A 27003-nucleotide genomic window follows, 5' to 3' on the forward strand; every position below is an offset into this window, starting at 1 on the left:
ACAAAACGTTACACCTGTATCATCTGACCACTGATTGACTGGCTTGGTCAGTTTTAGTTGTGGTATTTATCATGTACCATATTGGCAAATATGAGTTACTGTGCTGTATGTTTGCTTTGAACATCAATATTGGGTCTTCCCTGAGACCAGGACTGTATAGGATTGACTTTATAAAAAAGGAAACCAATGCTATGATTTTTTATAGAAATTATAATATCAGCCATTAGTCGCAATAAACCATGTCAAACAAGGAAACCAAAAGAGACATTGACATGTGGGGTAAATTTGTATGATTGTATTTACATATAATTACAGTGGTTGTTTACAAAGCAGACATTCCCTCTGTTTACCTTTTGAATATCAGATCAAAGATCATTAAGTGCCGTTTGGGGTCCAGACTGGTTAGAAAATGGCATATCAAGGGAAGGCATGTATCCTTTGACTGATTTAGTGTGTGTTGTGAAATAATCATATTTAATTGACTAGCTCTAGTTTCATTGGCAAATGTCCTTAACTATTCTCTGTTTGAGAGGTGACATTTTTTTTCTCAATCGCGTACAAGGAATTTTTGTTGAAACAAACTAGCTATAGCAGAACAGCAATGATCAAATGCTCAAATACATTTACATTTTAGTCATTTAGTAGACGCTCTTATCCAGAGCGACATACAGTTAGTAATACATTTGCAGAACTTCTGATAATTTTCTTGCTTTTGTACCTGACTTGAATATCTTAGACTTTCCAGGAGATACTGACCCTACCATTATAGTGGTACAATTTGGAGTACAGTGGCATATCCCATCCCTGCACTGAAGTACGTTTTCCAACCCATATCTTGCGCTGGCTCCACAGTGTCTTAATGTAATGATGATTGCGTTCACATCCCAGTGCAGCTCAGTGTAAACAAGAATAATGGTAGGGTCGGTATCTTCTGGGAAATCTTAGACCACCTTTTACAAAACTTTAAGTACAAATGCCATCAGTGAATACAAAATTCACTGTTAAGTGTTTTGTTCACAGAATACTAACACATTGTATTCCTCAGAAGAGAAATGTGTGCAATTGTGTTCACTGTTTCTGGCAATCAGTAAATACTACTGCACAAAATTCAAAATTCATACCATGTACACATACTGTAGGGAAAGATCTAGGCAATTGGGACAGTCAAATTTTTTACAATATTGCAGACATGCAGATAATGAAGTTGGGTTACTCCTAAGTAATTCTCTCCAACATTATGACCTTCCATTATAGAGCTTTGCTTTGAGTCCACAAAACTATGAGCAAACCAGCCTATCTATTGATTATGGAATGGAATTGGATTGTGATACCGATGAATCCTGCACACAATGTGCTTATTTTATTTCTTATCAGAAATATTTGATTTGATATATATGAAATTGTTTGGTGAAATATGCATAAAAGGAGAGTAATTGCCCATAATTTGATCATCATGATTTAGTAACTGCAAAGAAAATGTATTGATGTACTGGGATTTGTTTTCTCTTTTGTCTACTTGGACTCGAGATGAGTATGGTTGTATTAATCTTTTTGCAGGGAGTCGTGTTCTTTTTATGAATTTATTTGCAATTTTGACTGTACAATTTAGTTTTGATTAATGTATTTATATTTTGAGAAGGCAACTACATTTTGAAAACGCATTTACTGTTTTGCAAAAGGCCACTGAGTTCTGTGTCTTGTGAACTCTGCTTTGAAAATCGATTCTTCCAAAAAAATACTTGTCTCTGATTGAGAAAAACTGATTGACAATAAATCCTGATTTTAAAGTGCTGATATAAATCAGTAGTGTTATATGATCAGGAAAACATGAACAAAAACAAGCAACTAACAAAAGCTGGCATTACAGTATGGGTGTTATGCTAAATCATCATTCCTACTCTGATTACTCTGTGTGTGCGTGTGTGTGTGTGTGCATGTGTTTGTGTGCAGGCGTATCTGTGTATGTGTGTGAGACGTGTTCTAATTAGTGATAGGTTTGAGGGAGCAGAGCTGTCTGAATAGCTCAGTGTTTTACATTGGGACGTGGGAAGGGTTCATGTCCTCTCCAGATTAGTCTGTCAGTCAATGCTAACTTCAGTCAGACAAGGACCCCTTTATCCAGCTCTGTTCTGCACCCCAAGAACAGTCCACTCCACAACAAAAGGAGCCTAATCACCAACAAACAAAAGCCATTCGGGGCCACTGATTGATTCAGTTTGGTCCAGTGCCTGGTTACGATCATGTTGATTGGACGGTTGGTTTGTGTCAGCTGGGTTAAGGACGCTTCCTATTGACCACTGTATGAAGCCATCCTGTTGTCTGAACCGCCGACAGTCTTTTGTCTAAGTTGCACTCTGGAGACTGGCGAGCTCCATGTGGGCAACTTCCATTGATGCATCAGTAAAGCGCTTAGCTAGATACAGTATCACCATCCTCTATGAATCTGTGCTTTGATATTCTATGCCTGTATTGATACGTGGCTGTGTGCTGCTTGTAGTAGACAAGGTGGCTGTCTGACTCCCTTTACAGTACTATTACAGTACATATATATTTCACCCTGATCCTGCCAGCTTGTCTTTTGTCAGTCCGTTTGGAATCCCAGCCATATATAACCTGTAATAACACAATGGTATATGGGCTTAGGAGATGTGCAAAGAAAATACATAATCAAGAATAATTATTTAATCATCATTACTACTAAACACAGAGATAATAGTTTAGGCAAATGAGAAGAGGTGTTCTAGAAACCAAAGACATAAAACCACATTAATAAAACTAGCTTTTTTGTGTGGATTTTCTGTCAAGTTATGAGATGAAATCATAACATCCCTGTTATACAAATTCAGACAGATTCGGCAAAGCTTTAAACTGTGAATAATAATACAATATCAAAACCTTTAATAATAATAATAATAAGCTCACAGGGGCTCAGAAAGGCAGGTTGGCCCTCAGACATAGGGTTGCAAAATTCCGGTAACATCTGTAAAATCTGGGAACTTTGGGAAAGGTACTGGAATTTTGCAATATTAATTCATCCCAGACCCAGTAACTTTATAGCTCTCTTATTACCTGTGCTCAAAAATAAGTTTCATATCTCCACGTTGGAGTCCGTAAATCCTTTCTTTCCCTCGTTCACCAGGACAGGCTTCTCTGTCCTAGTATGCCATACAAGTACCTGTTTGGGGGGTTCAAGTAAAAAGGGTGGAAAATTTACTGTTGAAAGCATTTTTATACCACTTTAAAGTTAGCGAGGGGTTAGGCTTAGTGGTTAAGGTTAGGGTTAGGGTTAGGAGTTAGGGTATAGGGTTAAGGTTAGGGTTAGGGTTAGGGTTAGCTGACATGCTAAGTAGTTGCAAAGAAGCAAAACATTTGTAAGTAGTTGCTAAAGTTGCCGTGAGGAGTTTCGAACATGCAACGTTTGGGTTGTTAGACATTTGCATTATATGGCTACCCATCCACCGCGACCAACCACCCTCCTTTCATTTTTGCCTTAAGTAACATTCTGTCTTAATGTAACCATATTAAACGTAACATATCATATTAATTTGAGTGTCCCGGATTTTCATTTACTATGTTACATCTATGAGACCAGCCTGACCCAGTGGGAATCAAACCCACAACCCTAGCATTGCAAGCAACATGCTCTATCAACTGAGCCACACAGGACAACTCTTAGTTCCTCACCTTAGTGCAATTAGCAGCCTTGGGCTCCAGGTCGCTGAGGGTGACCAGCTCCCGCAGTAAGCTGCTCTCCTGGTATCCTCCCTTGACGCCCCGCAGCTTGAAGTAGGCCTGAGGCTTAAAGAGAATGAGGCGGAGGTTCACCGCAAACCCAGCCATGTCTATGGCAAAGGGGCGGTTGGGGTCAAACACAGTCTTCCAGCCGTAAACCTTGCCCATGGTGTTGACTTTAGGGGACTCGTAGCGCAGGCCGCCCACAAAGGCTACAGGCCACACAGACACCTTCCTCGTTGAACGCATCTAGACAAGAGGAAGGAGAGAGAGGGTAGAGCCCATAGAGATCCTATATAAGTGTTCTATGTCATTCTATGGATGGAGAAGGATTACTATGTGATCAATAAGTATACATTTCCAATATAATATATACATTTTTGTGAGGAAATAGCTATTTTAATTTGTATCATGTTCAAATATCGGAATTCATGTTTATAAACTTTGTTTAGGGCAGGTGTCAAGTGATGCCTATGTGTTGAGGCTGTGCATTTGCCTAGTGGCATATTGTAAGGAGCAATGCTCTTTCTTTAATTATACTAGTGCGCACTGAAACCAAAATTGTTGCCTATTTTGGTAGCAAAAGAGGAAACAATTATGTACTGCACAACATCTTTCCCTGTTCCACTCACCTCCTCAAACAGGTCCAGACTATAGGTGTTGTCATCGTCTGCAAAGTAGACGATACCCGGCTGGCTGTTGCTGTTGTTGGGGCTGAAGGTCTCTCTGAGCCAGCGCAGGGCCAGGTTCCTCTGCATGGTTCCACGGGGTATCCTGGGGTCCGTCATGTCCCCACGCAGCTTATAGTTCCTGGGTGTCTCCACGTTAAGGTGGGTGTAGTTCAGGCCTGTTTCCTGGAGGAGCCTGGTGACTAGCGGGGTTCGTCGCTGAGAGTCCTCAACCAGGATCCAGTGCAGGTTGGGCACGTGGAGGAAGGTGTTGGCCAGACGGGTCAGCTCTGCCTTCTGGACCGGCCGGCTGTAGGTTGGGGTGACGACGTGGAGGGTGGGGAGGACATTAGACCAGAGCGGTTGGCGGCTGTAGATGTACTCGGTGCGCAACACCTTCACAATGTCCTTGTTGTTCTCCGAGGAGCAGGGCTCCTTGAGGGTGAAGGTGTTCTGGGAGTCTCGCCGACTCTCATGTCTGTCATCTACGATGGGGAAAAAATCTGAACTGTTTTTGGTATAATAAACGTTTATAGACTGTATAGGAACTGCACGTTTCCATAGAGATGGCCTTCGTAGAGAGAGAGGAGACATCTAATCGTGCAAATAGTCTTCTTCGTCTGTTATGGAGTTAGATTTCAGTCAAAAGGTTTAATGAATGTGTTGTTCTGAAATCTAACTCCATACTCTTTTGTTAGACATGTAATCTCCTTGTGATAAACATAATATACTCATCACTAACTTATAAAGTAATTAGTTAGATGTCAGACTGATATGAGTCAGTTAAAGGTTTGAATCCGATTAGAGAAATTAATAAATTATGTGGACAATCAATTTTCTACTGATAGTGCTCAAATTGATAGCAAAATGACATTAATAACATTTCTTTCAGACACTGATGAAATGTTCAGCTCATTATGAACAAAAACCTTTTTCCATTGTGTTAAAAGTTTTGCAATAGAAAATGCAGCATATTCTGATAAAAAGATAAGTGGTGGGAAAATGCCAAAAATTAAGGTGGGAAATCATGTGTAGACGTTGTTCTTTTTAATCATGTCTTTTAAGTGTACTATATTAAATGGAGCATCCCAGAATAAGCAAAGATATAAGTAAATCAAACGTGTTCCTCTACTCAAGAGACTAACCATAAAACCCCCTACATAGGGAAATTGAGGAACGACTTTTACCCTTTCGAGCAGCTAGCAGAGGGGCGATGGCACTCTGATGCCAAACAGTGATAAGTAGCGTCCAAGGCAACACGATCAACACAATGGCCAGAATGTCTCGTCTCTTCGGCATCTCCGGGGTCAAACCTGAGCCACGTCATTACCTGCAACACACATTTTGGGTTAAGAAAGGGTAACACAGTTATACTAAGCTCATGTAGCATGTATTAGTTATATTCTTCAAGAATCAATAGGCAGCCTTTTTATCATTAATTGAGATTACCTTAACAGCAGGACATTTTCGACATTGTGCCTTTACGGTAAATACCAGGTGTTATTTCTGGATGGATTTCTGAACAATGGCTTCAGTATAAAACGTTGAACTTAAAGAATTGGTGACAGCGATCCTCCACTTTTCAAACGGGTTACAGTGCCTTCAGAAAGTATTCAGACCCCTTGACTTTTTCCACATTTTGTTACATTACAGCCTTATTCTAAAATTGATTAAATCGTTTTTTCCCCTCATCTATCTACACACAATTGTGAGGACAGATGCTGGGAGACGAGAAGCAAGTACAGAGAGTGAACATTTAATATATACAGACATGAAAAATAACACAGAAAGCGTCTGGACAGGGGAAACATAACGACATTAATGCTGACACAGGGATCACAATTGAGGAACAGACAGATATAGGGGAGGTAATTTAAACAGTGATGAAGTCCAGGTGAGTCCAATGAAGCGCAGATGCGCGTAACGATAGTGACAGGTGTGAGTAATGATGGGCAGCCTGGTGCCCTCTAGCGCCCGGGAGGGGGAGCAGGAGCAGGTGTGACAGTACCCCCACCTCTAGGGACGCCGCTGGCCGAGGCGCGGGAACCTGTTGAGCCTGACGGACCAGCCAAGGCGTGGGAACCTGTTGAGCCTGACGGACCAGCCAAGGCGTGGGAGCCTGATGAGCCGGCTGAGGCGTGGGAGCCTGACGAGCCGGCTGAGGCGTGGGAACCTGCCGAGCCAACCGAGGCAGGAAACCTCTCCAGCTAGCGAGGCATTGGAAGCCTGGCGAGCCAGCTGAGCCATCCCCAGTTCCCTCGGCCGCGGCACCCGGACCAGACGTCACAAACCAACAAAAAAATAAAAAAATAACTCCCTGATGCATCCAAATTTGGTGTCAGCATTCTGTGAGGATAGACGCTGGGAGACGAGAAGCAAGTACAGGGAGTGAACATTTAATATATACAGACATGAAATATAACACAGACAGTATCTAGACAGGGGAAACATAACGACATTAATGCTGACACAGGGATCACAACTGAGGAACAGACAGTGTCCAAACGTTTGACTGGTACTGTAAGTATTCAGACCCTTTATACAGTACTTTGTTGAAGCACCTTTGGCAGCGATTACAGCATCAAGTCTTCATGGGTATGACGCTACAAGCTTGGCATACCTGTATTTGGGGAGTTTCTCCCATTCTTCTCTGCAGATCCTCTCAAGCTCTGTCAGGTTGGAATGGGAGCATTGATGCACAGCTATTTTCAGGTCTCTCCAGAGATGTTTGATCGGGTTCAAGTCCTGGCTCTGGCTGGGCCACTCAAGGACATTCAGAGACTTGTCCCGAAGCCACTCCTGCGTTGTCTTGGCTGTGTGCTTAGGGTCATTGTCCTGTTGGAAGGTGAACCTTCGCTCAAGTCTGAGGTCCTGAGTGCTCTGGAGCAGGTATTCATCAAGGATCTCGCTGTACTTTGCTCCGTTCATCTTTGCCTCGGTCCTGACTAGTCGACCAGTCCCTGCCGCTGAAAAATATCCCCACAGCATGATGCTGCCACCACCATGATTCACCGTAGGGATGGTGCCAGGTTTCCTCCTGACGTGACTCTTGGCATTCAGGCCAAAGAGTTCAATCTTGGTTTCATCAGACCAGAGAATCTTGTTTCTCATGGTCTGAGAGTCTTTAGATGCCTTTTGTCAAACTCCAAGCAGACTGTTATGTGCCTTTTACTGAGGAGTGGCTTCCGTCTGGCCACTCTACCATAAAGGCCTGACTGGTGGAATGCTGCAGAGATGGTTGTCCTTCTGGAAGGTTCTCCCATCTCCACAGAGGAACTCTAGAGCTCTGTCAGAGTGACCATTGGGTTCTTGGTCACCTCCCTGACCAAGGCCGTTCTCCCCCGATTGCTCAGTTTGGCCGGGCTGGCAGCTCTAGGAAGAGTCTTGGTGGTTCCAAACTTCTTCCATTTAAGAATGATGGAGACCACTGTGTTCTTGGGGACCTTCAATGCTGTAGACATTTTTTGGTACCTTTCCCCAGATCTGTGCCTCGACACAATCCTGTCTCGGAGCTCTACAGACAATTCCTTCAACCTCATGGCTTGGTTTTTGCTCTGACATGAACTGTTTACTGTGGGACCTTATATAGACAGGTGTGTGCGCCTTTCCAAATCGTGTCCAATCAATTTAATTTACCACAGGTGGAGTCCAATCAAGTTGCAGAAACATCTCAAGGATGATCAATGGAAACAGGTTACATCTGAGCTCAATTTTGTGTCTCATAGCAAAGGGTCTGAGTACTTATGTAAATAAGGTATTTCTGTGTTTTATGTTTAATAAATTTGCAAATATTTCAAAAAAGCTGTTTTCGCTTTGTCATTATGGGGTATTGTGTGTAGATTCCGGAGGATTTTTATAAAATGTAATACATTTTTTAATAAGGCTGTAACGTAACAAAATGTGGAAAAAGTCAAGTGGTCTGAATACTTTCCGAAGACATTGTATATTTAGCCAGCTCATAGAGCCAGTGCATGAGGGTTTGATCCGTGGTGGAGCTAGCTGCCATCTAATGGGTGATCACGTGTGAATTCACCACATGGTAACCCTCCATTAAGTAGCTATCGCTCCAAGGCGGGTTCTACAAAGATAAAGCGTTTGCAAGAAACCTGCTTTCCCACCAAAGCCATTGCACACCAGAAAATAGCTCAGAGACAGCTGCAAGCTTTTCTTTCTTTCTGCCTTATAGAAAAGCAAGCTGGAACACTACATAAAGAATAAATCACATTGCTAATGATCTGAAAAAGCATAAAGAGGTTGTATTCTTAGTTTTTTTAAAGAACTGTAATATCCTATGTTTCGGAGTCGTGGCTGAACAATGACATGGATAATATACACCTTGCTGGCTTTTCCATGCATCGTCAATGTCGGACGGCAGTCTCGGGTAAGCTGAGAGGGGGAGGGGTGTTTATCTTTGTTAAGACCAGCTGGTGTGCAATCTCTAATGTTAAGGAAGTCTTGAGTTTTTGCTCGCTTGAGTTAGAATACCTCATAATAAGCTGCAGACCATACTATTTATATTTTTCGTAGCTCTCTATTTACCACCACAAACCGATGCTGGCACTAAGACTGGACTCAACAATCCGTATAGAGCCATAAGCACTTCTTGTGGCAGGTGATTTTAATGCAGGGAAACTGAAATCCGTTTTACCTCATTTTTACCAGCATGTCACCTGTGCAACTAGAACCAACAAAACTCTAGATCACCTTTACTCCACACACAGAAATGCATACAAGGCTCTATCCCTCCCTTTGGCAATTCTGACCATAACTGCTTACAAGCAAAAACTCTAACAGGAAGTATCAGTGATGCGCTTAATACATAAGTGGTCTGATGAAACGGAAGCTAAGCTCCAGCTAAAAAAGCTAAGCTAAAAATCCACCTTTCCATAAATATGTCTCTCACTGTTGCCGCTTGTTACAGACCCCCCTCAGCCCCCAGCTGTGCCCTGGACACCATATGTGATTTGATTGCCCCCCATCTATCCTCAGAGTTCGTACTGCTTGGTGACCTAAACTGGGATATGCTTAACACCCTGGCCATCCTACAATCCAAACTAGATGCCCTCAATCTCACACAAATTATCAAGGAACCTACCAGGTACAACCCTAAATCCGTAAACATGGGCACCCTTATAGATATCATCCTGACTAACTTACCCTCTAAATACACCTCCGCTGTTTTCAACCAGGATCTCAGCGATCACTGCCTTATTGCCTGTGTCCGTAACGGGTCCGCGGTCAAACGACCACCCCTCATCACTGTCAAACACTCCCTAAAACACTTTAGCGAGCAGGCCTTCCTAATTGACCTGGCCCAGGTATCCTGGATGGATATCGATCTCATTCCGTCAGTAGAGGATGCCTGGATGTTCTTTAAAAGTGCTTTCCTCTCAATCTTAAATAAGCATGGCCCATTCAAAAAATTCAGAACTAAGAACAGATATAGCCCCTGGTTCTCCTCAGACTTGACTGCCCTTGACCAGCACAAAAACATCCTGTGGCGTACTGCATTAGCATCAAATAGCCCCCGAGATATGCAACTATTCAGGGAAGTTAAGAACCAATATACACAAGCAGTTAGGAAAGCAAAGGCTAGCTTTTTCAAACAGAAATTTGCATCCTGTAGCACTAACTCCAAAAAGTTTTGGGACACTGTAAAGTCCATGGAGAATAAGAGCACCTCCTCCCAGCTGCCCACTGCACTGAGGCTAGGAAACACTATAACCACTGATAAATCTACAATAATCGAGAATTTAAACAAGCATTTTGCTACGGCTGGCCATGCTTTCCACCTGGCTACCACTACCCTGGTCACCAGCTCTGCACCCTCCGCTGCAACTTGCCCATGCCCCCCACCCCGCTTCTCCTTCACACAAATTCAGACAGCTGATGTTCTGAAAGAGCTGCAAAATCTGGACCCCTACAAATCATCTGGGCTAGACAATCTGGACCCTTTCTCTCTATAATTAGCCGCCGAAATTGTTGCAACCCCTATTACTAGCCTGTTCAACCTCTCTTTCGTAACGTCTGAGATCCCCAGAGAGTGGGAAGCTGCCGCGGTCATCCCCCTCTTCAAAGGGGGTGACACTCTATATCCAAACTGTTACAGACCTATATCCATCCTGCCCTGCCTTTCGAACGTTTTTGAAAGCCAAGTTAACAAACAGATTACCGACCATTTCGAATCACACCGTACCTTCTCCGCTATGCAATCCGGTTTCCGAGCTGGTCATGGGTGCACCTCAGCCACGCTCAAGGTTCTAAACGATATTATAACCACGATCGATAATAGACAGTACTGTGCAGCCGTCTTCCTCGACCTGGCCAAGGCTTTCGACTCTGTCAACCACCGCATTCTTATAGGCAGACTAAATAGCCTTGGTTTCTCAAATGACTGCCTCGCCTGGTTCTCCAACTACTTCTCAGATAGAGTTCAATGTGTCAAATCGGAGGGCCTGTTGTCTGGACCTATGGCAGTCTCTATGGGGGTGCCACAGGGTTCAATTCTTGGGCTGACTCTTTTCTCTGTGTATATCAATGATGTCGCTCTTGCTGCTGGTGATTCTCAGATCCACCTCTACGCAGGCGACACCATTTTGTATACATCTGGCCCTTCATTGGACACTGTGTTAACAAACCTCCAAATGAGCTTCAATGCCATACAACACTCCTTCCGTAGCCTCCAACTGCTCTTAAACACAAGTAAAACTAAATGCATGCTCTTCAATCGAACACTGCTGGCACCCGCCCACCCAACTAGAATCACTACTCTCGAGGGGTCTGACCTAGAGTATGTGGACAACTACAAATACCTAGTTGTCTGGTTAGACTGTAAACTCTCCTTCCAGACTCACATTAAGCATCTCCAATCCAAAGTTAAATCCAGAATCGGCTTCCTATTTCGCAACAAAGCCTCCTTCACTCATGCTGCCAAACATGCCCTCGTAAAACTGACTATCCGACCAATCCTTGACTTCGGCGATGTCATTTACAAAATAGCCTCCAACACTCTACTCAGCAAATTGGATGTAGTCTATCACAGTGCCATCCGTTTTGTCACCAAAGCCCCATATACTACCCACCACTGTGACCTGTAAGCTCTTGTTGGCTGGTCCTCACTACATATTAGTCGCCAAACCCGCTGGCTCCAGGCCATCTATAAATCACTGCTAGGCAAATCCCCGCCTTATCTTAGCTCATTGGTCACCATAGCAACACCACCCGTAAGTATGCGCTCCAGCAGGTATATCTCACTGGTCATCCCCAAAGCCAACACCTCCTTTGGCCACCATTTCTTCCAGTTCTCTGCTGCCAATGACTGGAACAAACTGCAAAAATCTCTGAAGCTGGAGACTCTTATCTCCCTCATTAACTTTAAACATCAGTTGTCAGAGCACCTTACCGATTACTGCACCTGTACACAGCCCATCTGAAATTAGCCTACCCAACTACCTCATCCCAATATTGTTATTTATTTTGCTCATTTGCACATCATCTCTTGCACATCTATCATTCCAGTGTTAATACTAATTGTAATTATTTTTCACTATGGCCTATTTATTGCCTTACCTCCATAACTTGCTACATTTGCACACACTGTATATATATTTTATATTTTCTGTTGTATTTTTGACTTTATGTTTTGTTTTACCCCATATGTAACTCTGTGTTGTTGTTTTTATCGCACTGCTTTGCTTTATCTTGGCCAGGTCGCAGTTGTAAATGAGAACTTGTTCTCAACTGGCTTACCTGGTTAAATAAAGGTGAAATAAAAAAAAATACAGGACAACTTCATCCAATAACATTGAACAAGTTTACCACATCATTCACCGGCTTCATTAATAAGTGCATCAGTGACTGTTTATACAGTTGAAGTCGGAAGTTTACATACACCATTTAAACTCAGTTTTTCACAATTCCTGACATTTAATCCTAGTAAAAATTCCCTGTCTTAGGTCAGTTAGGATCAACACTTTATTTTAAGTATGTGAAATGTCAGAAAAATAGTAGAGAGAATGCTTTTATTTCTTTCATCACATTCCCAGTGGGTCAGAAGTTTACATACACTCAATTAGCCTTTAAATTGTTTAACTTGGGTCAAATGTTTCGGGTAGCCTTCCACAAGCTTCCCACAATAAGTTGGTTGAATTTTGGCCCATTCCTTTTTCAGTTCTGCCCACTCATTTTCTATAGGATTGAGGTCAGGGCTTTGTGATGGCCACTCCAATACCTTGACTTTGTTGTCCTTAAGCCATTTTCCACAACTTTGGAAGTATGCTTGGGGTCATTGTCCATTTGGAAGACCCATTTGCGACCAAGCTTTAACTTCCTGACTGATGTCTTGAGATGTTGCTTCAATATGTCCACATAATTTTCCTTCCTCATGATGCCATCTATATTGTGAAGTGCACCAGTCCCTCCTGCATCAAAGCACCCCCACAGCATGATGCTGCCACCCCCGTTGTCACGAGTTCCTCCAAAGCTGCTTCCTCTCCTGGTTCGGACAGGCTTCGGCGTTCGTCGTCACCGGCCTTCTAGCCACTGCCGCTCCTCATCTCATCATTCCATTTGTTTTGTCTTTTACACACACCTGGTTCATATCCCCTCATTAGTATGTGTATAAGTGTTCCCTCTGCCCCCTTGATCTTGTGGGTGATTGTTTAGCGTGAGGAGAGTGTAGCTCGGTTGAGTGTATTTTGTATTGCCGGGGTATATTTTCCCCGTGTGCCTGTTTGGTTCCAGTGTCAGCGGGAGAGGAGCGCATGCCTGGAGTCATGGCACGGATCCAGGAGCATTCGACGATGCTAGCCAGCTTGGGAGAAGCGATGGATCGGGTTCTCCAGGTCGTCCAACGCCTGGAGAGGAGAGGACCCAACCCGTCGGGACCAGCTGAACAACCGGATCCGGCCACCCACACTCCAGCACCCCGAGGGATTCATCTATCCCGACCGAGGGTGTTTGACGGGACGGCCGCCCGCTGCCAGGGATTCCTCCTCCAACTGGAGCTCTACTATTCCAGCATCAGCCTGGCCCCATCGGAGCGGGAGAAGGTGTCCTCCGTCGTCTCCTGCCTCTCGGGGAAAGCCCTGGAGTGGGCCAACGTGGTCTGGAATGAAGGAGGAGCCGCGTTGGACAATTACGGAGAGTTCGCTCACCTCTTTCGGGCTGTCTTCGATCACCCTCCCGAGGGTTGAGAGGCGGGCGAGCGGCTGGTCCTTCTGAGGCAGGGGACGAGGACCGTGCAGGACTTCGCCCTGGAGTTCCGGACTCTACCAGCTGGGTCCGGGTGGAACGAACGGGCCCTCATTGACCACTTCCGATGCCATCTGCGGGAGGATGAGTGAAGGATAACACCATGTTATCCTTCACTCAACTGGTGGACATGTCCATCTGCTTGGACAACCTGCTGGCGGCCAGAGGACGACAGCGCCAGTGTCACTCTGGTGGCACGAGAACACATTTCGTCAACGTTCTTTTGGGTCTGGAGGCGGCAGGCAGGGCACTCTCGCATCACCCCAGGTATCGAACACCTACACTCGTTCAGAGCCCTCTGCTGCGCATTACCCTACCCATCCACTGTCCTGATTACATTGTAGTTCACCAGTGTAAGGCGCTAGTCGATTCAGGCGCAGCTGGGAACTTTATGGACAGGTCATTTTCACACAGTCTAGGCATCTCATTGGTTCCCCTATCCATTCCACTCCCCATCAGAGCACTTGACAGTCGACCATTAGGGTCCGGGTTTGTTAGGGAGGTTACAGCACCAGTCACTATGGTTACCCACGAGACTCATCGCGAGCAAGTCACTTTTTTATTATTGAGTCTCATGCTTTCCCTGTTGTATTAGGTATTCCTTGGTTAGCACTCCACAACCCCACCTTTTCATGGCCGCAGAGGGTTCTCACGGGGTGTTCGCGAGAGTGTCAGGGTAGGTGTCTCTATGTTTCCGTTGGTGCAACCACGGTGGAAAGTCCAGACAGTACCTCCACCGTGCGCATTTCCCCCAGAATACCTCAATTTGGCGCACGCGTTTTCCAAAACGCAGGCGACCAAGTTACCACCTCATCGGGCGGGGGATTGCACGATAAACCTCCGGGTAGACGTTGTGTCTCCCAGGAGTCATGTGTATCCCCTGTCACAGGCTGAAACGGAGGCTATGGAGACATACGTCACCGAGTTCCTGCGTCAGGGGTTTATACGCCCCTCCACTTCGCCCGCCTCATCAAGTTAATTTTTTTAAAAGAAGAAAGACGGCGTTCTGCGCCCTTGCATTTATTACCGATCACTGAACAAGGGGACGATATGATTTAGTTATCCTCTGCCCCTCATTCCTTCGTTGATCGAGTCAATGCATGGGGCACGCTTCTTCACCAAATTAGATCTCCGGAGTGCGTACAACCTGGTGCGTGTCCAAGAGGGGGACGAGTGGAAGACAGCATTCAGCACAACCACGGGGCATTATGAATACCTGGTGATACCTTACAGTTTGATGAATGCTCCATCCGGCTTCCAGTCCTTTGTAAACGAGGTGTTTCGGGACATGCTTGGTCGTGGTGTAGTTGTCTACATCGATGACATTCTGGTGTATTCCGCTACGCACGCCGAGCATGTGTCCCTGGTTCGCAAAGTGCTGGCCCGACTGTTGGAAAATTACCTTTATGCCAAGGCAGAAAAGTGTCTGTTTTTCCAACAGTCTGTCTCCTTCATCGGTTACCGCATTACCACCTCAGGTGTGGAGTTGGAGGGAGATCGCATTTCAGCCGTGCGTAATTGGCCGACTCTAACAACGGTAAAGGAGGTGCAGCGCTTTATTGGCTTTGTCAACTACTATCAGAGGTTTATTCGGGGTCGCAGCTCCCATCACATCTCTGTTGAAGGGTGGGCCGTCCCGGCTCCGTTGGTCTGCTGAGGCTGACAGGGCCTTCAGTAACCACTCGCCTCCCTCCTTTGGCTGTCCTGAGGCAGAGCCTGAACCCATTTAGGTAGGGGCCACACACCTCTCTGCAGCAGAGCGCCGTTGCCGGAGACAGCTGGGGCTCTGAACCTATTGTGGCCGGGGTCCACTAGAGCAGAGGGGCGGCCCCATGACCTTCCATCTCCCAGGGTAGGCATGAGTATTCCAGTATCATAATTTTCCGCCAAACCCTTTATGGTTCCTATTTTACTGGCTGGCTGTCCCTCAAGTGTTGTCTCTACAGCTCTAGTGGACTCCGGTACCGCTTGGAACTTTATCGACCAGGCCCTTGCCTCCTCTCTGAACTTAACCTCATACCCGCTCTCCTCTCCTCTCCTTTTCCTTTCCAAGCCTTAGATATGCGTCCATTTGGATCTGGCTTAATTACGCACATCACTGCACCACTCACCCTCACCGTGGGACCCATGCACCAGGAAAGTCTTCCCTTCTTCATCACCACCGCACCCACAACCCCACCATCTCATGGTCGAGCAATCACCGCCTAGGGACCAGGATGTCGGAGGACCTGCTTCCCCGTACCCTGTGGTTCCACGCCGGTTGAGAGTCCTGTGAGTGCCCACCGTCCCATCAATCGGTCCTTCCGTATAGTTGACCCCTGGTTTTGGGACGTAGATGTGGATATCCGCCAGGCTCTGGAGAGGGAACCCGCTCCTGCTGCTTGCCCTCCAGAATGCATATACATCCCCACGGAGGTGAGAAATCTGCTGTTCACCTGGGCACACACATCCCTCGCCGCTGGACACCTAGGTATCACCCGCACTTTCCAATCCCTCTCCGAGAAGTACTAGTGGTCCACCTTGGCGCAGGACGTCACCCATTATGTCAATTCCTGCTCCATATGTACCCAATCCACCGGCACGCTCCAGCAGGGACACTCATTCCCCTCCCCATGCCTGAGTGGCCTTAGTCCCATCTGTCCATAGATTTTGTTACTGATCTTCCCGTCTGATGGTTTCACCACTGTTATGGTTGTTGTGGACAGATTCTCAAAATTATGCTGTTTTAACCCTCTCTCTGGTCTCCCTATTGCTCTCCAGGTCGCTGAGGCACTGTTCCAGCAGGTCTTCTGGCACTATTGCCTTCCGGAGGACATCGTCTCCGACCGTGGTCCCCAATTCTCGTCGCCGGTATGGCGAGCCTTCATGGAGAAGCTGGGTGTCACGGTCAGCCTCACATCCGGGTACCGGCCTCAGTCCAACGGGCAGGTAGAGAGGACCAACCAGGAGCTGGGGAGATTCCTGAAGAGTCATTGTCAGGACCGGCAGGGAGAGTGGGCCCGGTTCCTTCCCTGGGCGGAGTACGCCCAGAACTCACTTCGTCACTCCTCCACCGGGCTGTCTCCCTTCCAGTGTGTCCTGGGTACCAGCCGGCCCTGGCTCCGTGGACCCCGAGCCAGACCGAAGCCCCTGCGGTGGACGAGTGGTTCCGGTGCACAAGAGGAGGTTTGGGACACTGTCCACGTGAGGCTCCAACGCGCGCCGTCCGCCACCAGAAGGAACAGGCGGACCACCACCGCAGTAAGGCACCCGTATTCCATCCTGGTGATTGCATCTGGCTCTCCACCAGGAACGTCCCGCTCTGCCTGCCCTGCCAGAAGCTGAGTCCCCGGTTTGTGGGGCCATTCAAAGTCCTCCCGAGGGTCAATGATGTAACTTACTGACTACAGCGCCCCACTAACTACTGATCTTACCCTCTTTTCACGTTTTCCTCCTCAGGCCGGTGGTTCCTGGTCCCCTGGCTGATGCCGTCCCCCACGACACCCCTATAGGCTGGACATTGACTGAAGCCCAGCCTATGCCGTCAGATCCCTCCTGGACTCCCAACGTTGTGGGGGTCGGCTCCAGTACCTGGTGGACTAGGAGGGGTATGGTCCAGAGGAGCGGTGTTGGGTTCCGGTGGATTACATTCTAGATCCCAACATCATCCGAGAGTTCCATCTTTGCCGACAGGCCCGCTCCTCGCCCTTGGGGGCATCCTCCTGGCCGGCATCGTCCTGTGGCTGGATCTGCACGTCGGGAGGGGGGGGGGGTACTGTCATGTCTACTTCAGCTCCCCCTCTCCAGCACTCGACTTCGCCGGTCTACTAACCACCGGTCCAGGAAACCCATTACGCACACCTGGCAACCTTCATTACGCACACCTGCGCCTCATCATTAGGCACACCTGGACTTCATCACTTCTCTGATTACCTTTATTTAGCCTTCTGTTGTCATCAGTCCTTAGGTATTATTGTTTTTTCTCTCACGTTCAGTACGCTTCTGGTGTTTGTTCTTTTGTATCTGGTCAGCATTAAAACTCACCTTCTGTACCTGCTTTCTGACTCCCGGCGTATATGTTACACCCAAAAAAAAAACACTTAGCTTCCTAGTACATATGGAAATTAAAAAGGTTTATAAATGACTTTTTGGAGGGTTACTGTCAAAAGTATTTAATAAATGTGGTGACGTGATTTGAAGGTGTCAGGCGCAGGAGGGTAAATCACAGAATAACAGGTTTATTCCGTTGACACAGCGGTACGCAGCAATGCATCAAACACTCCAGTGCAGAAATATACAGTGCACTTGAAACAACAAGGCACACGGGTGAATATCCTGGCGATACAAAATACAAGAGCTCCACCGAGCTAAACTAACCTCCACAATAAACAATCACACAAAAAGACAAGGGGGCAGAGGGAACACTTATACAGGTACTGATGAGGGGAATTGAAACCAGGTGTGTGTAATAAACAAGACAAAACAAATGGAATGATGAGCTGAGGAGCGGCAGTTGCAAGAAGACTGGTGACAACGAACGCCAAAGCATGCCCGAACAAGGAGAGGAGGCAGCTTTGGAGGAAGTCGTGACAATAGATAAATATAAATGGACATCGATGACAGGCGCATGGGCCCCCAGAGTTTGTGGGTCATTATTTTTCAACAATATACACAAAATACTCTGTAATGTCTAAGTGGAAGGAAAATGTATGAAAAATAAAACACTAGCTCTTGATAACATTATTAATCAACCCCCTGAGTCAATACATGTTAGAACCATCTTTGGCAACGATTACAGCTGTGAGTCTTTCTGGGTAAGTCTTTAAGAGCTTTGGACACCTGGATTGTACAATATTTGCACATTATTCATTTTTTTATTCTTCAATCTCTGTCAAGTTGGTTGTTGATCATTGTGTTTTAGGTTATTGTCCTGCTGAAAGGTGAATTTGTCTCCCAGTGTCTGTTGGAAAGCAGACTGAACTAGGTTTTCCTCTAGGATTTTGCCAGTTCTTAGCTCTATTCCGTATCTTTTTATCCTAAAAAAACTCCCTAGTCCTTGCCGATGACAAGCATACCCATAGCATGATGCAACCACCACCATGCTTTAAAATATGAAGAGTGGTACTCAGTGATGTGTTGTGTTGGATTTGCCCCAAACATAACGCTTTGTATTCAGGACATAAAATGAATTTCTTCAGCACATTTTATTTGAAGTTTTACTTTAGGTTATTTATAATGAGGGATATCTGAAGAAAATCGTACCTCTCTGAAATGTAAATTTAAAAATGACCCTCCATTTTCCTCTGGGTAACAATTGTGTGAATTTTGACCGCTCCCTTAGTGCCTTATTGCAAACAGGATGCATGATTTGTAATATTTTTATTCTGTACAGGCTCCCTTCTTTTCACTCTGTCATTTAGGTTAGTATTGTGGAGTAACTACAATGTTGTTGATCCATCCTCAGTTTTCTCCTATCACAGCCATTAAACTCTGTAACTGTTTAAAAGCCACCATTGGCCTCATGTTGAAATCCTTTAACTGTTTTCGTTCCTCTCTGCCAACTGAGTTAGGAAGGATGCCTGTGCCTTTGTAGTGACTGGGCGTATTGATACCCCATCCAAAATGTAATTAATAACTTCACCATGCTCAAAGGGATATTCAATGTCTGCTTTCTTCTTTTTTACCCATCTACCAATAGGTGCCCTTCTTTGCGAGGCATTGGAAAACCTCCCTGGACTTTGTGGTTGAATCTGTGTTTGAAATTCACTGCTCGACTGAGGGGCCTTACAGATAAACACTATTATTGCAAACAAATTGTGTCCATGCAACATATTATGTGACTTGTTAAGCAAATGTTTACTCCTGAACTTATTTAGGCTTGCCATAACAAAGGGGTTGAATACTTATTGACTCAAGACATTTCAGCTTTTCATTTTTAATGAATTTGTAACTATTTCTAAAAACAAAATTCCATCTGAGTGTAGGTCAGTGACACAACATTTCAATTTAATCCATTTAAAATTCAGGCAGTAACTCAACAAAATGTGGAAAAGGTCAAGGGGTGTGAATACTTTCTGAAGGCACAGTATCTACCTCAATTACCTCGTGCCCCTGCACATGAACTCCGTTCTGGTAGCCTGTGTATATGGCCAAGTTATCGTTACTAGTGTATTTCTTCCTTGTGTTATTATTATTTTCTATATTTGTCTCTCTGCATTGTTGGGAAGGGCCCATAAGTAAGCATTTCATTGTTAGTCTGCACCTACTGTTTACTGTAGCTCAGTTGGTAGAGCATGGCGCTTGCAACGCCAGGGTTGTGGGTTCGATTCCCACAGGGGGCCAGTATGAAAAATGTATGCACTCGCTAACTGTAAGTTGCTCTGGATAAGAGCGTCTGCTAAATGACTAAAATGTAAATGTGACAAATAAAACTTATATTTGATTCAAATGACATCTGAGGTTTAATCCTTAGTTTCTACATCCATTTTTGAACTTAAGCATGTATGAAATATACCCAGTGATTCTTGAAGAATATAACGTATAAATGTCTCATGAGCTTAGTTCAATTGCGTTCCCCATCAGAACTCAAAATATACGCTTATTTTACTCCAATGTTTGTAAACAGCTTAAATGTAAACAAACAGTGTCTAACCTCAAAACATGGTTAAAACTATACATTTGATATCATGGATGGTCAGTCCTTGCATCCATAGCTCTGTCAATTAATTTGAGAGTGGTTACATTTCTCCAGCCACATCCCTTGTTGTTGTTGTTTCAATTAAGGATTCTAGCTTTAAATTGTTATTGTGCAGGTTCATAGCCTAGGTACTACACTCTCTGTGTAGATTATCTAGTATCAGTTGGTGCAACATTTTGACTACTTTACTAGTGGCAGCCGTTGGAGGAAGAAATGGGGAGGACAAGAAACCCTAGATCTGAAAATGAGGAATCATATGAATTCACCTAGCTATACATTTATTGATCATAAATGGCCATAGGAAGGACCAACAGCATGGGGTTGCTGTTGGTCAAATTACAGAGCGGTAAGCACACAAATGCCAGGTGTTTCTTAGATTATGATATGCTACATTAGTGACGTCTGGGTATGGACAGCCGAAATCTGCAGGAAGATCTTATTTTAGCTAACTTTAAAGTACTGTCTGCTTAATGTATTACCCTGTGACTCCAATATAGTAATAGAATCTGGTTTGTTTAGAATTAAAGCGATAGTTCAGGTAAGGTAAGGAAACAATCATATCATCATTTGGGTGAATTATCTCACAAGTATGTTTGACTTCAAATCATTTCTTTGGGCTCAAGGAAATTCTGCTGCCTCATTCTGTCCAGCCCTACTCGTGCAAACCAACCAACCAACCAACCAACCGTTTTGGTTGAAGGATGACTGAAACACGAATTCAGATTGCTTTGCTCCCCAACACTAGCGCGGTTAACACATTTAAATGCATCAACATAAAAGGAAACAGAGAGAGAGAGCATATTGGCTCAGAGATTTTAGATTCAGCTAGGTCGGATATATTCCATAAGTCAAATACTCGTCTTTTATTCACCGCCTATCTCTGACCAAAACACAAGGGATAAATAATGCAACAAAAAAAACTGCCAGCCTCTTTTCATTCCCCTCACCTTTCGGGGTGTGACCCAGACAGATACTGTAGGCTGCATGTTAATCACAGCTCTTTAGATGTAATTAATCCTCGATTAAAGAGGATAAACCTCAGTCTGGGAGATCAAACGGTGCGGTACCTAATTATTGCGCCAGAGGAGTCATGATGGGGTCCCTTTCTTAATTAGGTATTATGAATATGGGGAGGGTCATTAACATTACAGAGCATCCTGCCAATCAACTGTTTAAAACGCTGTCTACATGACTTAGTGTATTGCAGAAGTATCATTGAAATTTAAAGGCAATGTTCCTGCCTTCGCGGAGACTGCAATCACGGTAAACGCTGCATATGTTGGCTCAATCGGTTATTACCTTTACATTCTTACCGGATCTTCTGCGATACTTCCGCGATACGAACTGAATCCAGCCCAAAGTGTTTCCAATGACATAATCCAGAGACACTGATGACATCATCTGGAGTGTGTCATGTGATTTTAATCAACCATGGGCAACTAAGGTTTGTAAAATGTGTTACTATTTATCATTATCCTAATTTCTAAGACCCGTTACATGTTTTGTGGTTGGCATATACATTAAAATAGCTGTATTTGGTGACGTTAGTATACTTAGTATAGTTTTATTTACAAGGAGGATTTTTGAACATGTTTTAATATTTATAATTTCCCCAAATTTACAAGGGAGGCTCATTCTTCACTTCCTACCTGGACCAACCTCCACTGTACAATTAGTAACCTCAACATGTACAAACATCTTATAAATGAGGCCCCCGGGTCTGTTGTTGGCTAAATACACCTAATGTCTATATCTAGAAAAGCTGCCTGCCTGACTTCAGAAGAGGTGCAGGGGGATTCTCAAGTACTTATTTTTGTCAACCGACTCCATTTTGGGTGGTAAGCACATAATTACATGGATCTTCTCATTATGTCATAGGACTGAGTCTAGACAATAACATGATCTTGGCCTTCCTCACTGAACAGTGATGAGAGAGGAACAACAACAACAACAACAGTGTCTTTCCTTGGTGAGTCTGTATTTTAAGGCATGAATAGACTACAGCAGCAATCATCAACTAGATTCAGCCGCGGGACGAATTTTACTTAAACGGATGGTCAGGGGGCAAGAACATAATTACAAATAATTGTATGACTGCACAAACAGATAACATTTGACTAAAACATAATAATTTCAAGCCTTGCTTACATTTGTATACGGTCACATATATCTCTCTATTATGCGTGGGAATACTTTGGAACAGATAAAAAAATTTTTTACCACTTGGAGGTGATTTGCTGGTGATTTTACAGACTTTTATCTCCAACAATACTGAACAAAAATATAAATGCAACATGCAACAATATCAAAGATTTATGGAGTTACAGTTCATATAAGGATATCAGTCAATTTAAATAAATCAATTAGGCCCTAATCTATGGATTTCACATGACTGGGAATACAGATATGCATATGTTGGACACAGATACAGCACCTTAAAAAAAAGGTAGGGGTGTGGATCAGAAAACCAGTCAGTATCCGGTGTGACAACCATTTGCCATATGCAGCGCGACACATGTCCTTCGCATAGAGTTGATCAGGTTGTTGATTTTGACCTGTGGCATGTTGTCCCACTCTCTTCAATGACTGTGGGAAGTTTCTGGATATTGGCGTGAACTGGAACATGCTGTCGTACACATCGATCCAGAGCATCCCAAACATACTCAATGGATGACATGTCTGGCAAGTATGCAGGCCATGGAAGAACTGGGACATTTTCAGCTTCCAGGAATTGTGTACAGATCCTTGCGACATGGGGCCATGCATTATCATCCTGAGGTGATGGCGGCGAATGAATGGCATGCCAAAGGCCCTCAGGATCAATTCAAATTGCCATTGATAGAATGCAGCTGTGTTTGTTGTCCGTATCTTATGCCTGCCCATAGCATAACCATAACTGCCACAACATTGACATCAGCAAACCACTTGCCCACACAACACCATACATGCTGTCTGCCATCTTCCTGGTACAGTTGAAACTGTGATTCATCTGTGAAGAGCACACTTCTCCAGCGTGCCAGTGGCCATCGAAGGTGAGCATTTGCCCACGGGAAGTCGGTTACGACGCCAAACTGCAGTCAGGTCAAGACCCTGGTGAGGATGACGAGCATGCAGATGAGCTTCCCTGAGACGGTTTCTGACAGTTTGTGCAGAAATTCTTAGGCTGTGCAAACCCACAGTTTTATCAGCTGTCCGGGTGGCTCGTCTCAGACCATCACGCAGGTGAAGAAGCCAGATGTGGAGGTCCTGGGCTGGCATAGTTAGACGTGGTCTGTGGTTGTGAGGCCGGTTGGACGTACTGCCAAATTCTCTAAAACGACATTGGAGGTGGCGTATGGTAGAGAAATTAACATTCAATTCTCTGGCAACAGCTCTGGTGGATATTCCTGCAGTCAGTATGCCAATTGCATGCTCCCTCAAAACTTGAGACATCTGTGGCATTGTGTTGTGTGACAAAACTGCACATTTTAGAGTGGCATTTTAGTGTCCCCAGCACAAGGTGCACCTGTGTAATGATCCTGCTGATTAATCAGCTTCTTGATATGCCACACCTGTCAGGTGGATGGATTATCTTGGCAAAGCAAAAATTTTCACTAACAGGGATGTAAACAAATTTGTGTTCAAAATTTGAGAGAAATAAGCTTTTTGTGCATATGGAAAATTTCTAGGATCTTTCATTTCAGCTCATGAAACATGGGACCAAAACTTTACATGTTGCATTTATAGTTTTGTTCAGTATGTATACACACTGAGTATACCAAACATATGGACCTCCTTCACAATATTGAGTTGCACCCCACTCTCAGAACATCCTGAATTCGTCAGGGTATGGACTCCACAAGGTGTCGAAAGCGTTCCACAGTGATGCTGGCCCATGTTGACTCCAATGCTTCCCAAAGTAGTGTCAAAGTTGGCTGGATATCCTTTGGGTGGTGGACCATTCTTGATACATTACGGAAAACTGTTTAGCATGAAAAACCCGGCAGCATTGCAATTCATGACACAAACCGGTGGCCTGGCACCTACTACAGTACCATACCCCGTTCAAAGGCACTTACATATTTTGTCTTGCCCATTCACCCTTTGAATGGCACACACACAATCCATGTCTCAATTGTCTCAAGGCTTAAAAATCCTTCTTTAACCTGTCTCCTCCCCTTCATCTACACTGATTGAAGTGGATTTAACAGGTGAAGCTATGATCATTAAGGGATCATAGCTTTAACCTCGATTCACCTGGTCAGTCTATGTCATGGAAAGAGTTCCTAATGTTTTGTACACCCAGTGTACGGTACACGCACATGCACGCACGCACTCAAACACATGCCCCTGACTTTAGCATTCAGACACATTTCCAAAGCTAGCCACCGGTCATAATAATGGTATTATTAAAAATAAGGATCTGTAAACATAAACTGTTATTGAAAGTCTTGAGCTTAAAAAGCAGAGAGCCAGCCCAGTGTAGATATATTCAATGTCTATATTCACAATGTGATCTCAGTTCGCTTTACATGCAAAGATTTTCTGAGGGGCAGAAGAATGCCAAAGCACATCACTCAATACAAATCCCCTGTCACGCCCTGACTCAGGGGACGCCGGAATGCCCACCCGGCCCCGACCCTGTTATGTTTATGTTGTGCGGTCGGAGTCCGCACCTTTGTGGGGGGTACTGTCATGCCCTGACTCAGGGGACGCTTAAATGTTGAGTCAGGGTGTGTATATTCTTTGTTGTGCGTTTTCTATGTTGTATATTCTAGTATGTGTGGATCTATGTTGGCCGGTGTGGTTCCCAATCAGAGGCAGCTGTCGCTTGTTGTCTCTGATTGGGGACCATACTTAAGCAGCCTATTGGCACAGTCTAGTTGTGGGATCTTGTTCCGTGTAAGGTATGTTTTGTGTTCTACCTTGGACTTCACGTTTAGTTTGTTGTTTTGTCGTGTTGTTTATTAAGTTAAAATAAACATGTACGCATATCACGCTGCGCCTTGGTCTGGCCCGTCCTTCAACGAACGTGATAGAAGATCCCACCAAACGAGGACCAAGCAGTGTGCCGAGGAGGAGCAGAGAGGATGGACTTGGCAGGAGATAAGAGAGGATCTGGCAAGAAAGATGGAGGCCCTGAAAGGGATCAGGGTGGAGAGACAACCCCAATACATTCTTTTTGGGGGGCACACGGTGTGGACGACGAGGCAGCAGGAGGCCGCGACAGGGCGGATCTGCTGGTTAGGAGAGGAGGCCACCATTTTACGGGGGCTATTGGTTCAGAGGGAGCAGGGGGTATTCGGTCAGAGGGAGGCGCTACAGGAGGCTAGAAGGGAGAAGGAAGGTGTAGAGGCACGGCGAGAGGAGCTGGTTAGGCAGCAGAAGGAGTGGGGGTTATTAAAGGAACCCAGTCCTGCTCCTCGCACCAAGCAAGTGGTGCATGTCGCCAGTCCGGTCTGGCCCGTTCCTGCTCCCCGCACCAAGACAGTGGTGCGTGTTCCCAGTACGGCCCGGCCCGTTCCTGCTCCCCGCACCAAGCCTGTGGTGTGCGTCGCCAGCCCGGCCCGTCCTGTTTCTGCTCCTCGCACCAAGCCAGTGGTGCGCGTCGCCAGCCCGGCCCGGCCAGTTCCTGCTCCTCGCACCAAGCCAGTGGTGCGCGTCGCCAGCACGGCCCGGCCTGTTCCTGCTCCTCGCACCAAGTCAGTGGTGCGCGTCGCCAGCCCGGCCCGGCCTGTTCCTGCTCCTCGCACCAAGCCAGTGGTGCGCGTCGCCAGCCCGGCCTGTTCCTGCTCCTCGCACCAAGCCAGTGGTGCGCGTCGCCAGTCCGGCCCGGCCTGTTCCGGCTCCTCGCACCAAGCCAGTGGTGCACGTCGCCGGCCCGGCCTGTTCCTGCTCCTCGCACCAAGCCAGTGGTGCGCGTCGCCAGTCCGGCCCGGCCTGTTCCTACTCTGCGCACCAAGACAGTGGTGCGTGTTCCTAGTCCGGTCCGGCCCGTGCCTGCACCTCGCACCAGACCAGTGGTGCGTTTGTCCAGTCCGGCACGGCCCGTGCCCGTTCCACCGGTGCCTGGTCCGGCACCGGTCAGCTGCTCCACTCCAGAGCCAGAGCAGTCTGCTCCACCGGTGCCTGATCCAGTTCCGGTCAGCCGTTCCACTCCGGAGCCAGAGCAGTCCGCTCCACCGGTGCCTGATCCAGCTCCGGTCAGCGGCTCCACTCCGGAGCCAGAGCAGTCCGCTCCACCGGTGCCAAATCCAGCTCCGGTCAGCGGCTCCAGTCCAGACCATGACGTCAGCCCCTCTCCAGGTTCGGGGTCTCCCACACCAGGGTCCAGACAGGGCCTGGCGTATCGTGGGAGGAAGGAGAGGGGAAGTAGCGCGCCGAGGTCCAGACCAATGGGCGCAACAGGGAGGCGGAGAGTGAGAGGTCGTCACGCCCCGAGCCAGATCCGCCTCCGAGGCGGAATGCCCACCCGGCCCCGACCCTGTTATGTTTATGTTGTGCGGTCGGAGTCCGCACCTTTGTGGGGGGTACTGTCATGCCCTGACTCAGGGGACGCTTAAATGTTGAGTCAGGGTGTGTATATTCTTTGTTGTGCGTTTTCTATGTTGTATATTCTAGTATGTGTGGATCTATGTTGGCCGGTGTGGTTCCCAATCAGAGGCAGCTGTCGCTCGTTGTCTCTGATGGGGGACC

General features: G+C 45.9%; 1 protein-coding gene across 1 annotated transcript in view; it reads right to left on the reverse strand.

Moving 5' to 3' along the window:
- Positions 1 to 227: 227 nt before the first annotated feature.
- LOC121573967 (galactosylgalactosylxylosylprotein 3-beta-glucuronosyltransferase 1-like) overlaps positions 228 to 27003 on the reverse strand; it is an 89261-nt gene continuing 62485 nt past the window's right edge. The window contains exons 3-7 of the mRNA XM_041886395.1: positions 5588 to 5730; positions 4365 to 4885; positions 3685 to 3981; positions 3070 to 3175; positions 228 to 2613 (exon numbers count right to left, since the gene is read on the reverse strand). Of these exons, the coding sequence (XP_041742329.1) occupies positions 3089 to 3175; positions 3685 to 3981; positions 4365 to 4885; positions 5588 to 5699 (1017 nt within the window). The 5' untranslated portion in view covers positions 5700 to 5730 and the 3' untranslated portion in view covers positions 228 to 2613; positions 3070 to 3088. The remainder of the gene's footprint in view (positions 2614 to 3069; positions 3176 to 3684; positions 3982 to 4364; positions 4886 to 5587; positions 5731 to 27003) is intronic.

Source organism: Coregonus clupeaformis, chromosome 9 (genome assembly GCF_020615455.1).
Source record: "Coregonus clupeaformis isolate EN_2021a chromosome 9, ASM2061545v1, whole genome shotgun sequence".
Lineage (NCBI taxonomy): Eukaryota > Metazoa > Chordata > Actinopteri > Salmoniformes > Salmonidae > Coregonus > Coregonus clupeaformis.